Below are 13,287 nucleotides of genomic sequence, written 5' to 3'. Positions count from 1 at the left end.
ATAAGTTCAAAGAATGCAGTAATCGCGTGTAATATCGGTATATAATTTGTAATATGTCAGTTATATGTGCATGTGTAAGTAGAAACACTATCATACCTCAGTAAGTCGCGAAATACCAAGTTTGAATGTAAGTGGTTGGCTCTACAGCGCCATTTTTACAACCATCGGTCATAAACCCCGGAATGCCTCTTCAAGTCGTTTACCAGAGTCTATAACAAGTGATATATTTTTGTCCATATAGGCCCACGGTGGAAATTAAACCCAGAAAGCTAGTCAGGAGTTTAAATGTACATAGATCAGGAGTTTAAACTGCATACAGTCCGAAAGTATTGGTGGTGTGGTGGGTTTGATGCTGATTCTATATTCAAGATGTTGTCACAGATGGACTTGGAGACGGACCACCAGATGTATACATTTTAAGGGCTGTATTGGCATGGGAAACATTTGTTTACATAGTCAAAGCAATTGGAAAATGAGAACCTAAACATAAAACCTAAGTGGTAGAGGGAAAAAAGACATTACATGTAAAAAAATTAAAAAAAAGTTTGAAGAGGATGAACACATTTCAGATATGTGCCCAATATGATATCGCTACTTCATCCTAGGATCTGCCACCTGCTTTGCTAGGTTTTGCCCAGTCAGTTTAACAAGAGACAGCTTGAGTGCTGTATACAGCGTTAGTTATTACCATACATTCAATTTCAGGGGCTTTATTGGGATGGGAAACAGTTGTTTTCATTGCCAAAGGTAGTCCGAGAGTATCAACCGTAAAAACCTTAAAAAACGGAAAAATATTAACTACAAAGCGAAAATTACTTCCTACACATTTTTATTCCCATTATGTTACTCCCTCGGGAACCAAGCTATACCGATTGTTTTCACCGACGGAACATAATATGCGTAACACGATAACTCTAAAATAAGAATGAGGTTAGTTTTCCTCTTATTCGTTATGAACGTGTTATAATATCGAAAGTCAGTTTGATCTTTAGCAGTCAGTGTTTCTGTTTTTTTCTCCCGTAGCTACCACCATGGCAAAATATTGGTCGTTATGATATTACTTAGCTTATTTACCTAGCTATCTTATTTACCTACCTCGCTAGGTAATTAACGTTAGCTAGCTATTTTGTGCGACGCATGTCAGTCATAGCGACCGATGCGGACAGAAGTACATTGGTTTTAAATATGCTATTGACAGAAAGGCAATTGTTCGTTGTCGACTTGACTTAAGTATTTGATATTCAACAGGTAAGATGCCCAACTTAACTCTCCCAAGGGTGATGAGATCGTTTAGGTGCGGGACCAGAGGTCTCAAATGAAAATGAAGTCTCAGGTAAACATGACCTACCGTTTTCTACTACTTAACAATGACTTTCCATGCACACTGGTTACAGTTAGTTAGCCTGTAAATCTCTTGTCCACAGAGGTTCCACTGGGTTTGTCTAGTTATTGTTACACTGTCAGTGTTGTTATGGTACGTTCACATGACGAGGTCAGATGGGTCCACCGGTAACATGGGCCTCCAAGGATACGTCAGGATTATCCCTGGCAGGATGGATCAGGTGAGCTGTTCATCTGCGTGGACTTGTCTAAAATAAACAATTTGTGTTTCTTTTGGACAGTTCCAGATAGTCCCTCCCCTTGGATGCAACCAAATTAATAGATTTTCTGCTCATTGTTTCGTTTGCCCTTATCCCTCCAGTTTCTGAACATGCACTGCACCCAGTGTGCCTTGGTTTCGAGCTCAGGCCAGATGCAGGGGGCTGATCTCGGAAAGGAGATTGACCAGATGGGGTGTGTGATCCGCATGAACAACGCCCCCACAGAGGGGTACGAGCTGGATGTAGGGAGCAAGACTAGTCTGAGGGTCGTATCCCACACCAGTGTTCCCCTGTTGATGAAAAACGAGAGTTATTACTTCAGGCACTCTGCAGACACTGTTTATGTTTTTTGGGGTCCTGAGCGGAACATGAGGCAGGATGGGAAAGGGCAAATATTTAATGCCTTGATGAAGATGGCCACGAAGCACCCACAGGTCAAAATGTACATGGTGACTCGGGAGAAGGTGCAGTACTGTGACCGTGTGTTTCAGAACGAGACCGGGAAGAACAGGTAAGTAATGGTCTCTCCAAGCACTCAATGGTCATCTTCAGTAGGGAGAGAAACTGTTTTCTGAGTGAACACAACCCATATCAGTGTTTTAAATCTTCAGTTGTTTAGAGTAGTGTTTCCCAATCCTGGTCCTCGGGACCCAAAGAGGTGCACATTTTTATTTTTGCCCTAACACTCACATACCTGAATTAAATTAAAGACTTTATTATAGGTTGATTATGTCAATCAAGTGTGAGTGGTAGGGCAACGTTTGAAATAGGTGTTTGAGTGCTTGGGCAAAAACAAGGACAAGGATTGGGAAACACGGGTTTAGAGGGTTGGCTGGCAATACTGCTATTCTTACTATTGTGTTTTATCTGTTTCAGAATGAAGTCCGGTGCTTTTCTTAGCACTGGTTTCTTCACCATGATCCTGCTCATGGATATGTGTGACAGTATTCATGTCTATGGGATGATTGATGATAAGTACTGCAGGTTAGATATTTGAAAATAATGTGGAAGCCACTGCCTGTTTAACAGCGCTCTTTATGTTGTTATTCTATTTGAATAAAAGAAACAAGAACCCCAAACAAGCTGTGAACTAGCTTGATATTTCCTTTACCGCATTGTGCTTGGCGTTATTTGAAATTGATTGAATGTTGACGAATGGTAACCACACTCTTCCCGTCCTGTACAGCCGTGCCGGTCACAGTGTCGTCCCCTACCACTACTACGAGAAGGGCCGGGTGGACGAGTGCCGCATGTACCGAATGCACGAGCGTGCGCGGCACGGAGGCCACCGTTTCATCACAGAGAAGGCCATCTACGCCCGATGGGCGTCACGAAACAGTGTTGAATTTAAACACCCATCCTGGAACCTGCAGGAGAGCAGCCGTGACCCTTGAATTAGTTTTCATTGTTATTAAAAATGAATACAGTGAATTTTGACTGCGTGCAGTTCCCCCACCGACCACAAGTATTCATGTTTTTATAATGTAGTACCAAAAAAATCATAGTACCACATTATAAACACTATTAAATTGAAGCCACTTTTTGAAGATTCAGTGGTGCCAAATCAACTGCGATTGTTAATGTCTTTCATTGTTTGCCTTTTTGTTTCTGCACTCTTATGGGACAATGTTCTGTAATTATGTTTTTGTTGCACTGATTGTTCAAGATCTCTTTTTTTTTTCTGTTCATGCTGTATGTACATGTATTTCAATCATGGACTATCATTTTGGCCATCACAGTTGTAATAATATTAATAACGTTTAAAACTTTTTAGGGACAATGAAACTCTAACACTGTTCATTTACTGTCAGTGGAAGTATCACCCAAAAGTGTGCCTTTTCCTTCATGTTTCTCCTGCCTGTTATTTTATATGTGGTGACTTTGGTTGTTGCATGACTAGATGAAAATTGTGTAATATTTGCATACGTTATATGCGCTATTCTGGTGGTGTTATGCTGTTTACAAAGTTTGATAATGCTAGTCATTTCCATGGACAGACTCTTAATTGTCCGGGTTGTTTTTTCATGTTTTCACTGGATTCTTTGAAACTGTTACACTCCATTATTTTAGCAAATATGAAATGCTCTGGAACTGCCTCTATATTTTTTTTGATTTATTTTAAATGTTTTGAACAATGATATGGTGTCTTCTCTTTTTTATTGGAAAGATTTGACAGGTTTCACAAACAGTGATTATTTGAAATACAATGTAAACTCTAAAATACTAGCCTTTGTACCTTCTAATTTTGAAATAATCAAGCCAAAGTTAGACTTACAAATCGAGTATTGCTCACTCATGATTATATTTCATTCAATATATTTAGATTGTAATTTGACTGCTGTTAAAATGTAAATGCCATAATAAAAACCACAGCGATTGGACAATAAATACTAAGCATTTCCACTGCAGCGCTGACATGCTGATGACGCAAACCAGTCTCGACACGATGGTGCAAGAATATGGCAGACGCGCCGATAGATCAAACGCCAATTTTGTACGGATCTCATATAGACAAAACATATCGGTAAGCAAACCTCATATACGGTGCGTGCAGTAAATCTTGAATATTTTCTTATTGACAGACATTTTTCTGATATATCTAAAAAAGGAGCTATCTTTGTAGATTAATCGTGTCTGATACGTGATTGTTGAAAGAATGCGTTTAGGTCTGCGCAAGAATATTGTCATGTTACTGTAGTTTAATTCTGTAGCACTTTCATGTCTAATAATTGATACAGCTACGAGTATATATTTTCAGGACAGTTGTCATGAGTGTTACAATATGTGGGAAAAATATGCTTTTCATTTTATACCAGATGTGTTTTTTGTTTTGTTAAACCGCTGGACCTTATTAGACAAATACTGTATGGCCTATTTAAATATCAGTCATAATACAGAAATTGAAATAAATTATTGTTTCAGACAATTTATTGAGAATACATTTTAGTACTTAATAATGCCTACAGCCACAACACAACACATCATTATAATTAGATTCTGTATCATTTCCTAAGACCATTGTGATTTCTTATTCCATCATGGCATCTCAATTAATCCAAAGCATTGGGTTGTAATGGTCAATAAATGCCCAGATGAGAGCAGCCCGAAATATATTGTGAACCATTCCATAGACAATTGGTTTCTTTGACAGGGATGGTAACCAAGCCCAGAGCATGTGATGTAGCTGAGCCTGACCTGAAAGCATGGGGCTAAGGCTGGTTGACAAGGTAAGATCCTACATACACCCTCACTTAAAACCAATAATTGTGAATTTGCTATTGAATATTGATACTGGCGCACAATCCAAGATATCCAAAGGTTTTGTCAAATGTTTCAAAGTTAACTAAATTTAAACAACTTAAAACAAGACACTTTCAGGGTGACAAATGGCCTTTGAACAGTCTGTCAGAGGTTGTTTTCATTACTGAAAGTCATGAAGACCACAAATCATTGACACTGATCTCAGCACCTAGAACCAAATATTCTGTAGTGTATACACTAGTCACACCCACGATTTGCTAAATTTATATTATTGACAAAAGACTAACACTGGAGTACTTTATAAACATTATTCCCCATATCTCTGGCAGCAAGGGCCTCAGAGCCAGAAGATGGTGATCTTTGGAGCCATCTTCCTCCTGATGACTCTACTCATCCTCTACAGCTCCAACAGTGGCAATGATATCAGTCCTTTCTACAGTCCTTTCCGGGTCTCTATACCTCATCATGCCATCAAGGTCACTGACCTTAAGAAATGGGCGGGAAAGGAGGGATATGTGGCTGTCTATGGAAACAAGGTAAATACTCTAAGGCAGGGGTGTCAACATTTGAATATCAGACTGGCCCAGGCTCTCCGTGGTCACATATTCCTGACTGAACTCTGAGGGTGATTTCCACAGAGTGGCTAGGGGTTCAGTGAAAGCATCAACTCTGTGACATCACTGATGCCAGTCAATTTAATTAATGAATCAAGTACAAGGCCCTCCACTGTTACCAAAAAAACTTTAAAAACCAGGTGATTGTGGAGATAAATATTTTAGTTTGGACGTACATTTTTTCACAATTTGCCATGGGTGAAGAGAATATTTTTCATTTATTCAGTTAAAGAAAAATCATGCAAGCCTTTATTTTGCTGTAGGACAAGATCATTGTTTTATCAGGCAAAATATACATTTTACAATAAGTTAGTGAGAAAAAAAGTTGCATCCCTTGGTAAATTGGACAAAGTCATTGTATATTCCCATGCAATATTTCATAAAGCCACAGCTAAGGGAAAATCGTGTTCTGAATACTTGGATATTGAATTTACAAAAGATATGACCAAGAGGAAGTAGATAGATGATAAATAGAATCAAGGATTTTAGATATAAAAGGCAGGTTAGAAATAGGATGGAGTTTATTGAAATTGTTGGGGTCTGCACTGGGTTTCTTAAGTATAGGAGTTGTTGCAGTAGATTTTAGAGGTGAAGGAACAGTGCCAGAGGTGAGAGAAGAATGTATAAGGGTAGTTATTAGGGAGGAGAGAGAGGGTTAGTAGGCTTTTAACAGGGATGTAAGTAGAGGGTCTAGCTGACAGGTAGTTGGCTTTGACTTTTTTTATCCCTTGTTAGTTAGATTAACCTTTAGCATTTTCAGCCCTAAGTCTCTAGCTTTGTGCCTCCGACCATGGCGATTTTGTTGACAATTTCTTTTGCAAAATTGTTCAATCAGAATCAGAGTTTTATTGCCATGTACTTTGTGCATCCATTTTGCCCTCTTCACAAGCTTTCCATGGCCTGACACAGAGATGCATCCCCATAGCATGATGCTGCCACCCCCATGCTTCACGGTAGGGATGATCTTCTCAGGATAATGTGCGCCGTTAGGCTTGCACCAAATAGCACTTAGCATTACTGCCAAAAAGCACTATTTTGGTCTCATCAAACCATAGAATCTCCTTCCACTTGGTCTCAGGCTCCCTTATGCCTTCTGGCAAGCTCTGGCCCAGTTTTTATGTGAGTCGCTTTTTGTCACACTTTTGTCAGTTTTTTTAATTCAGTGTCTTGGAAATGTTCTTATATCCTACCCCTGATTTATCCATGGCTGGAGACATTGAACCTACCAGAGACAGGTGTATTTAACCTGAAATCATGTGAAACACCTTGACTACAGAAAGCTAATTATGTGACTTTTAAAGACAATTGGTTGCATCGCAGCTCAGTCAAGTGTGCAAAGGGGGTTAATACATGTGCAATCACTTATTTTCTTTTTTGTATTTGTAATAAATGTAGAACAGTCTGCAGATTTTGTCACTTTGATATGGATTTTCTTTTGTGTTGATCAGTGACAAAAAACCCCAAAAAGAATACAAAGACATAAAAAACTAAAAAAAAGGCGAAAAACTCCAGGGCTGGGGTGAATTACATTTGCGGAGCCACTGTAAGTATCATACCCTGTAATTCCCAGTCTTTGTTTTCCTTGTTCAGAGCATGAACCTGCACTGCCATCACTGCGCCCTGGTGACCAGCTCCAGTCACGTGCTGGGCAGCGGAGCAGGACCAGACATAGACAGCACCCAGTGTGTAATCCGCATGAACGACGCCCCCACTTCAGGGTTCGAAAGAGACGTGGGGAACCGGACCACGCTCCGAGTGGTGGCCCACTCCAGCGTGTTCCGGGTGGTCCGTCGCCCTGGCGAGTTCCTCAACCACACGGACCACAAGTCAGACTCTGCGGTCATATTCTGGGGGCCACCCAGCAAAATTGGCAGAGATGCTAAAGGGACACTGTACCGCCTGATCCAAAGAGTCAGCATGACCTACAGTAGCCTGTCCAGCTTCACCATCACACCCAGCAAGATGCACAAGTTTGATACTCTGTTTCAGAAGGAGACCGGGCGAGACAGGTGCGTAAAAGTATTGAGGTGGGAAATGTTGACAGAACAATCAGGATAGAAAATTCACTACGTTAAGTTTCAAATAAATACTGAATTCAAATTAAATGAATGAATACAAACTCAAAGTGATTCAAAGCAAATGCCATTTCTTTTTGCAACTGCCATCATCCTATAATGACGACGAGCAGCAGAATATGGTGTTGCCACTGATGTCCCTCCAACATTGTATCCTAACATTCCCTCCCACAGAGCAAAATCTCAGTCCTGGTTGAGCACTGGCTGGTTCACCATGGTGATTGCCATCGAGATGTGTGACAATATCAAAGTATACGGAATGGTTCCGCCCAGCCACTGTGGGTGAGTAATAAATGAGGTTACGCATCATTAAGAGTGCTAATCAACCAATAGCAAGATACAAGAACACCAGTCCATTGAGCAATGACATTGTTGTGCATATTCAGAAATTAGTAGTCAGTGAACAATAAGTCAAACGCCTAATACAGACTTTTATGGAACCATGATGTCTGCAATTGAAAGGACTGCTTTCATATACGCAATATAACATTATGTATTATGGTTGTGTGTCTATGAAAGAAGCCTGACGAAGACATTCAGGTCGAAACGTTGCACTATTAAACAGCGGGGGGAGCATTCAGCACTGTGCGGGTATCTATCTTTCTTGTCTACGTAGGAGCCTTAGTGTCATTACTACCCACAATGCATAGCGTGCCGCTTGTCTCGGATCACATTGTCAGTGGTACAATTCGTGTCTTCTCGCAGAAAAAGGGCCCAGCCCAAGAAGATGCCCTACCACTACTACAAGCCCCGGGGCCCAGACGAATGCGTGACCTACCTGCAGAACGAGAGGGGTCGGAAGGGGCCCCACCATCGCTTCATCACAGAGAAACAGGTGTTTGCACGCTGGGCCAGGCAGTATAACATCACCTTCACCCACCCGGCGTGGTGAGAGAAGACGGGTGTCTGCGGCCAGGTCGTGGGCTTCGTACACGTGCACCCGGACGGAGCAACGTTTGGGCCAAACTGAGCGGATGATGATGTAGATTTATAGGCCAACTGGTTTGGCCTGTTAACGAATGCACCAAAGTCAATGGGATCGTGTTGGAAAGAGCCGTGTGAAAAGAGAATGGCAGAGCCGGCAGAATACGGCCCAGACCTGTGCCTAGTATGTCAATCAGGCAATATTGAATTATATAATTCATTTTCCTTCTAGATCACGTGTTCGTCAGAGTTACCCCTTATTTGAACAGTAGCCATTTCTGTGAGAACTTGGTTTGTAACCATTTAAACTATGTCTGAATGCAGTTTTCCAGTGACAAACTAGCTAACATAAAGAAGTAGAGTGTAAAATCTAAATTTTACTGGATTTTTTTTAGTGTTTGGCAAGGAGGTTTGAAGAGGGAAACTAACAATGTTTATTGTAAATAGAAGAAAATAATTGTTATTTAAAAGATGTATTTTTACATGTTTATAAATTTTTTGTTAAAAGCACACGCAAATAACTAAAATATCAACATTCCCATTCTGAGGGAAAATGTATTATACAAGAAGTTAAGGAACACATTTGAGACCTTATGGGTTAGTTTTTGCAGACAGGTTAGGACTTGACCATGACTAAAATCAAGATTATTAACATTTTAGCCTAATCTGTGTCCGAAACTGGCCCTTCATGCTTACAGACAGGATGGCACAAGTGAACTGTTTTCTGTTGCATCATCTCATTCAATCAAACCTTGTGTAAGTGTTAACACAGTTAATAAAAATGTTTTTCTTTTAATAAAAAAAATAAATCAGGGCCACATTTTCCAAAAGTTAACCATCATACAATATGATTAAATGTTTAGAAATATAATGAACAGAACAATTTGTTCACTTGAATGGGGACTTCTGTTCATTGCATGTCTATACATTTCATTCTGATTAACAAAATCTATATAGACTTTCGAGAAAATAGTCCCTAAAACACTTTAAGCTTACATTTATAGAGCTGTAGTTTGGCGTGTGCCAACACAACACTATCACACCATGCCTGTTGAATGTAGGGGTGTGAGGTTTTTAAAGGCATTCACACAACTGTGCTGTATTAAATACTGTTGTTTTCTTTAGCCTGCTAAACCACAACCTGGTCAGTAAACCTTGCTTTGTTAACCTTGTACCTCTGACATCGAGGCATGCAGCTGTCTGAGCGTTTGAATGACTCAAAAGAATGTATTGTTTTACTTATTGAAAGCATTGTGCTGAATGACTATTCATGAATGTTTTGTCTTGAAACAAATTACATACCTTTAAAATAATTTGATTTTCATGACTTTTAATTCACACAGAATCACACAGTGGAAACATTAAGGCAAAGGTAACATTCACTTTTACTAGCAAAATTCTAACAAAGAGTGCAACAGTGTATGTATGATTGGGAGAAAGGACAGACAAAAGACAAGGAGCCCCAACAACGGTACTGTTCATGTCCAACACATACTTGGTTCTTCACCTGCTGTGATCTTCTATCCTTGAATAAAAGAAATGCTGACAGAGTTCTCCTAGCAAAGTCCAATTACTCAATCCCAGAATTAAAATAAGACCCCTGGGAAATAAGCAACTCAAAGGTGAATATTATTAGTCCTTTTGATTTCCTTTGAGCGATGATTTGTGAGGGACACCTTCTTGTCACGAACCGCTGGACACATCCACAAACGCCGCAGTGATTTTGTGCCTCAGGTTGGACATGGTGATCAAGATGGCCTCCTATGGAAGATGCACAGGGTGGATCAGGACCACACGAAAAGCAGATCAAATTAAGCTCCCAGCTGATGATCACGGCCCGTGTCCTGGCCTTCACCGCGAGAGAACAATTGTCCACTGCCAGTGATTTCACTGGTCAGGAAAACGCGGCAACGGACAGTTTTCTACACGGCCTTGCCCTGCTCACCACTCACCTCCGTGCGGATGGTCCGACTGCCCTGGTTTGGGCAGGTGTTCAGGTACAGGTCAAACAGAACACTGGGGTCAGTCACCTCCAGGTTTGAATCAGCGTCCACACTGGCTTCCAAGCCCTGCAGTCCACCAAACACAACCAACATATGCCTGGCGGGGGGCGGGGGGGGGGGGGGGCATTAAAACATTTTTGTTGGAAATGTTCCAATTAAGTCAAAAGTATTTGCAAAATGTAAACATGGCTTTCACCTTGCATTTCAAAATGTCTGGCCTCATACGCAGAACTTACTTGAAGGGAGAAACAGCAACTTTATCAACGTCTTTGCCTCTCTCTGAGGTTCCTATGGTCAGATCGTAACCTCCTTTATGCGGACACTCAGTGAACACTTTACCTGCGATCAAAGCAGGATTTAGAGGAACGCTGAAATGCTGAATTAACAGGCAACCTGAGACTTGGCTAACTGGAATGAATTGCTCCATTTGTTGAAGACAAGCAAATAATCTGCTTACTTAGACTGGAGGCCAGACGAACACTATAGCCCCAATACAGACCTCCCTCTGTCCGTGGCTTGTGAGGCGCCACCACCACCCCTTTGTGTACTTTACTGTCTGTGGAAAACACACACACACACACACACACACACACACACACACACACACACACACACACACACACACACACACACACACACACACACACACACACACACAAAATGAGGGGAGCACCATATTGTACATCATCTGAACGAAAAGGCTTTGTGGGTACAGATTTCAGGATGGGTGAACAGATGTGGACCTACCTTTATTTTGTGTCTTGTTCATGTGCACAGTGACTCGGAGACCAGACTGTAGCTGCTTATCTATCCGGACCTCCTTCAGAACAGGACCAAAGAATTAATAATTGCCATGCATACAGAGAGCGCCTGTGCATCATCATTGTTAACAGACTGGAAAAAAGTTTTTTTTTTATCACAAGCACATAGTCCTTCAAGTCAAGAAGGCAGCATGCTTGCTGAATACAAAACAGCTAGTTGCACATTGGCCATACAATCCACAGGGGGTTTGGAACCAATTTAACAGATACTGTAGATGCCTCATTTGCTCACATTCTGTATCTCCTCAGCAGCACATGTAAAGAAGCATCCGGAACGAGCCAGACCTACCAGCCTTAAACATGCCTACGTATTAGTAAACCGAAGTTGTATTACAAGTTGTACAGGTAACGTGGAGTTGTGTGATTTTTTTCCTTCTATTTCAACTGAACAATTCGAACGTTAAGAAAGACTATCCATTTGCCACATTACCGACTGAGATACACCAGCTCACCTTCCACATTCCACAGTTGACTAAGGAGCCTTTTCCTGGCTTGTTGGGCCGATCAAGGACCACTCCCTCCCTGTAGTCACACTCATCATCCTTCCTCATGTGGTGAGGGCTATCAAGGGGATTCAGCAAGCCTGAGGTGGCATGTGGTCAGGTTAAACTATGAGTCTACGGTTTAAACGTTTACATTATGACATCAGTTCATTTCATATTCAGGAAAAACAGTGACTCCGATGGACAGACACCTACTCACCAGCATACTGTAAGTCTTTATGCATTGGGAAGAACGATTTGCGCAGATACCTTGGGAATATGAAACGCAGGTCAAAAGCATCTTAAGCAATGCCAACTGTGCTTGATTCACCCCTCCTCATCCTCAAGTCCATACAACTTACTGTGGGCATTCCAGGAACTGGAGGATTCTGGCCAGCTGAACGCAGGCTTGACCCTTCTTGCCAATGCCGTTGAATTCTCCCTCAACAGTCCTTTGAGAAGAACACAACATCATCTTACAATGAACGTCTGAATGGCAAGAAACTCCAGAAGTGCCCGAGATAGGACGCTTGGTCTCACTTGACATCCTCGTCTTGCTCATCAAATACGATGATCTCATCCACACAGAACACGACGCAGGCTCTGGCTATCTGTCCAGCCAGGTATGTGCGGAGTTCTGCAGACTGGGCGTTATCCAGGACCGAACCCGGTAAGGCCACGCTCACTGTGTATGGTCGTCCTAGGGTTACCGATATCAGAGGCAAAGTATTTAATCATTTGCTTTTAAAAAAACAAGTGGGATTTAAAACCTAGTCAGTTTTACCTTTTCCGCTATCTCTCTGACTCTGTAGCAGAGCCTCCTCTTTCCTTTTCTCCTCTTCCTTTTGCTTGTCAAGTTTTTGAATCAGCTTGGACTCTTTGATTTTCTTCTTCATCTCTTTCCCTGTTTGTCAACATAAATAAAACTAATGGATTCACACCAACATGTAGTGCAATGCTGCTCAAATATCTTCACAGGCACATAACAATATTGAACTTTCCGGTCTTTTGAGTGTACTTAGGCCGTGTGTTATCAATTTATCAGACACCTGATGGCTTTCACACACCAGTGAGTCTCAGTGATAACAAATGCATCAGCCATAACAATTTCCTACAAATTGATAGTAATTCACAACAAAAATTGTATACTCACGTTCCGCTTTCCATTTCCTCCAATCTACTTTCTCCTGGCCCTTTTAAAAAACCGAGTAAATTCATCCCAGGTTAGCTAGTTAGCATTATCCTAGTTAGCAAACTGGTGTAACGCATTATTTGTAAAATTACATAACATTTCAAGAACATGTCTGTGAAGAATTGTATGTGCATCTTTAAACACGTCAACAATGTGAAGTATTCCATTTAAAATACCTGGGAAGAAGACAATTTCGGCTTTTTAGATGCAACGCCGCCCGACATATTTCACTGCAACACCAACACGTGAAAACAACCCGTACCACTGAATGTCATATACTTCCGTTTTGTCATAATTCGTTTCAAAATAAAAGA

The 13,287-nt window shown here is 41.1% G+C and overlaps 3 protein-coding genes across 5 annotated transcripts; 2 read left to right on the top strand and 1 right to left on the bottom strand.

Moving 5' to 3' along the window:
- The first annotated feature begins 833 nt into the window (after positions 1–833).
- On the top strand, positions 834–3,739 carry st6galnac4 (ST6 (alpha-N-acetyl-neuraminyl-2,3-beta-galactosyl-1,3)-N-acetylgalactosaminide alpha-2,6-sialyltransferase 4). The gene is made up of 6 exons (XM_010878316.3): positions 834–930; positions 1,249–1,333; positions 1,425–1,562; positions 1,703–2,112; positions 2,478–2,585; positions 2,788–3,739. Exons 2-6 carry the CDS (start codon positions 1,316–1,318, stop codon positions 2,993–2,995), a joined length of 882 nt encoding a protein of 293 aa, XP_010876618.2. The 5' UTR covers positions 834–930; positions 1,249–1,315; the 3' UTR covers positions 2,996–3,739.
- An 88-nt stretch (positions 3,740–3,827) lies between these two features.
- st6galnac6 (ST6 (alpha-N-acetyl-neuraminyl-2,3-beta-galactosyl-1,3)-N-acetylgalactosaminide alpha-2,6-sialyltransferase 6) lies at positions 3,828–9,786 on the top strand. 3 transcript variants are annotated; one of them, XM_010878317.4, is made up of 7 exons: positions 3,828–4,125; positions 4,753–4,828; positions 5,192–5,398; positions 7,067–7,485; positions 7,726–7,833; positions 8,071–8,142; positions 8,257–9,786. In XM_010878317.4, the coding sequence occupies exons 2-7, from the start codon at positions 4,805–4,807 to the stop codon at positions 8,441–8,443; spliced, it is 1,017 nt and encodes a 338-aa protein (XP_010876619.1). In that variant the 5' UTR covers positions 3,828–4,125; positions 4,753–4,804; the 3' UTR covers positions 8,444–9,786. The 3 variants fall into 3 exon arrangements, with proteins under 3 accessions (XP_010876619.1, XP_034152764.1, XP_010876620.1); XM_034296873.1 differs by having other exon boundaries at positions 3,828–4,145; XM_010878318.4 differs by lacking the exon at positions 8,071–8,142.
- A 1-nt stretch (position 9,787) lies between these two features.
- Positions 9,788–13,284, bottom strand: spout1 (SPOUT domain containing methyltransferase 1). Its single transcript, XM_010878319.3, has 12 exons — positions 13,150–13,284; positions 12,935–12,974; positions 12,566–12,685; positions 12,322–12,481; positions 12,144–12,233; positions 12,002–12,051; positions 11,752–11,882; positions 11,226–11,298; positions 10,936–11,034; positions 10,715–10,817; positions 10,428–10,575; positions 9,788–10,236 (listed from the first exon to the last, which is right to left on the bottom strand). Exons 1-12 carry the CDS (start codon positions 13,195–13,197, stop codon positions 10,159–10,161), a joined length of 1,140 nt encoding a protein of 379 aa, XP_010876621.1. The 5' UTR covers positions 13,198–13,284; the 3' UTR covers positions 9,788–10,158.
- Between the last annotated feature and the right edge of the window lie 3 nt (positions 13,285–13,287).

The sequence above is a fragment of the Esox lucius genome, chromosome 14, assembly GCF_011004845.1.
Source record: "Esox lucius isolate fEsoLuc1 chromosome 14, fEsoLuc1.pri, whole genome shotgun sequence".
NCBI lineage: Eukaryota > Metazoa > Chordata > Actinopteri > Esociformes > Esocidae > Esox > Esox lucius.
This window is presented reverse-complemented; position numbering and strand designations above follow the sequence as displayed.

Excerpts from the sequence above, each read along its gene's own strand:
- st6galnac4 (XM_010878316.3), top strand. Across the intron at positions 2,113-2,477 it reads AACGAGACCGGGAAGAACAG|AATGAAGTCCGGTGCTTTTC; the intron begins GTAAGTAATGGT and ends TATCTGTTTCAG. Across the intron at positions 2,586-2,787 it reads ATTGATGATAAGTACTGCAG|CCGTGCCGGTCACAGTGTCG; the intron begins GTTAGATATTTG and ends CGTCCTGTACAG.
- st6galnac6 (XM_010878317.4), top strand. The coding sequence starts at position 4,805 with ATGGGGCTAAGGCTGGTTGACAAG. Across the intron at positions 5,399-7,066 it reads TGGCTGTCTATGGAAACAAG|AGCATGAACCTGCACTGCCA; the intron begins GTAAATACTCTA and ends TTCCTTGTTCAG. Across the intron at positions 7,486-7,725 it reads AAGGAGACCGGGCGAGACAG|AGCAAAATCTCAGTCCTGGT; the intron begins GTGCGTAAAAGT and ends TCCCTCCCACAG.
- spout1 (XM_010878319.3), bottom strand. The coding sequence starts at position 13,197 with ATGTCGGGCGGCGTTGCATCTAAAAAGCCGAAATTGTCTTCTTCCCAG. Across the intron at positions 12,482-12,565 it reads TCAGAGAGATAGCGGAAAAG|GACGACCATACACAGTGAGC; the intron begins GTAAAACTGACT and ends CGGTAACCCTAG. Across the intron at positions 10,576-10,714 it reads GTTGCTGTTTCTCCCTTCAA|GCATATGTTGGTTGTGTTTG; the intron begins GTAAGTTCTGCG and ends GCCCCCCGCCAG.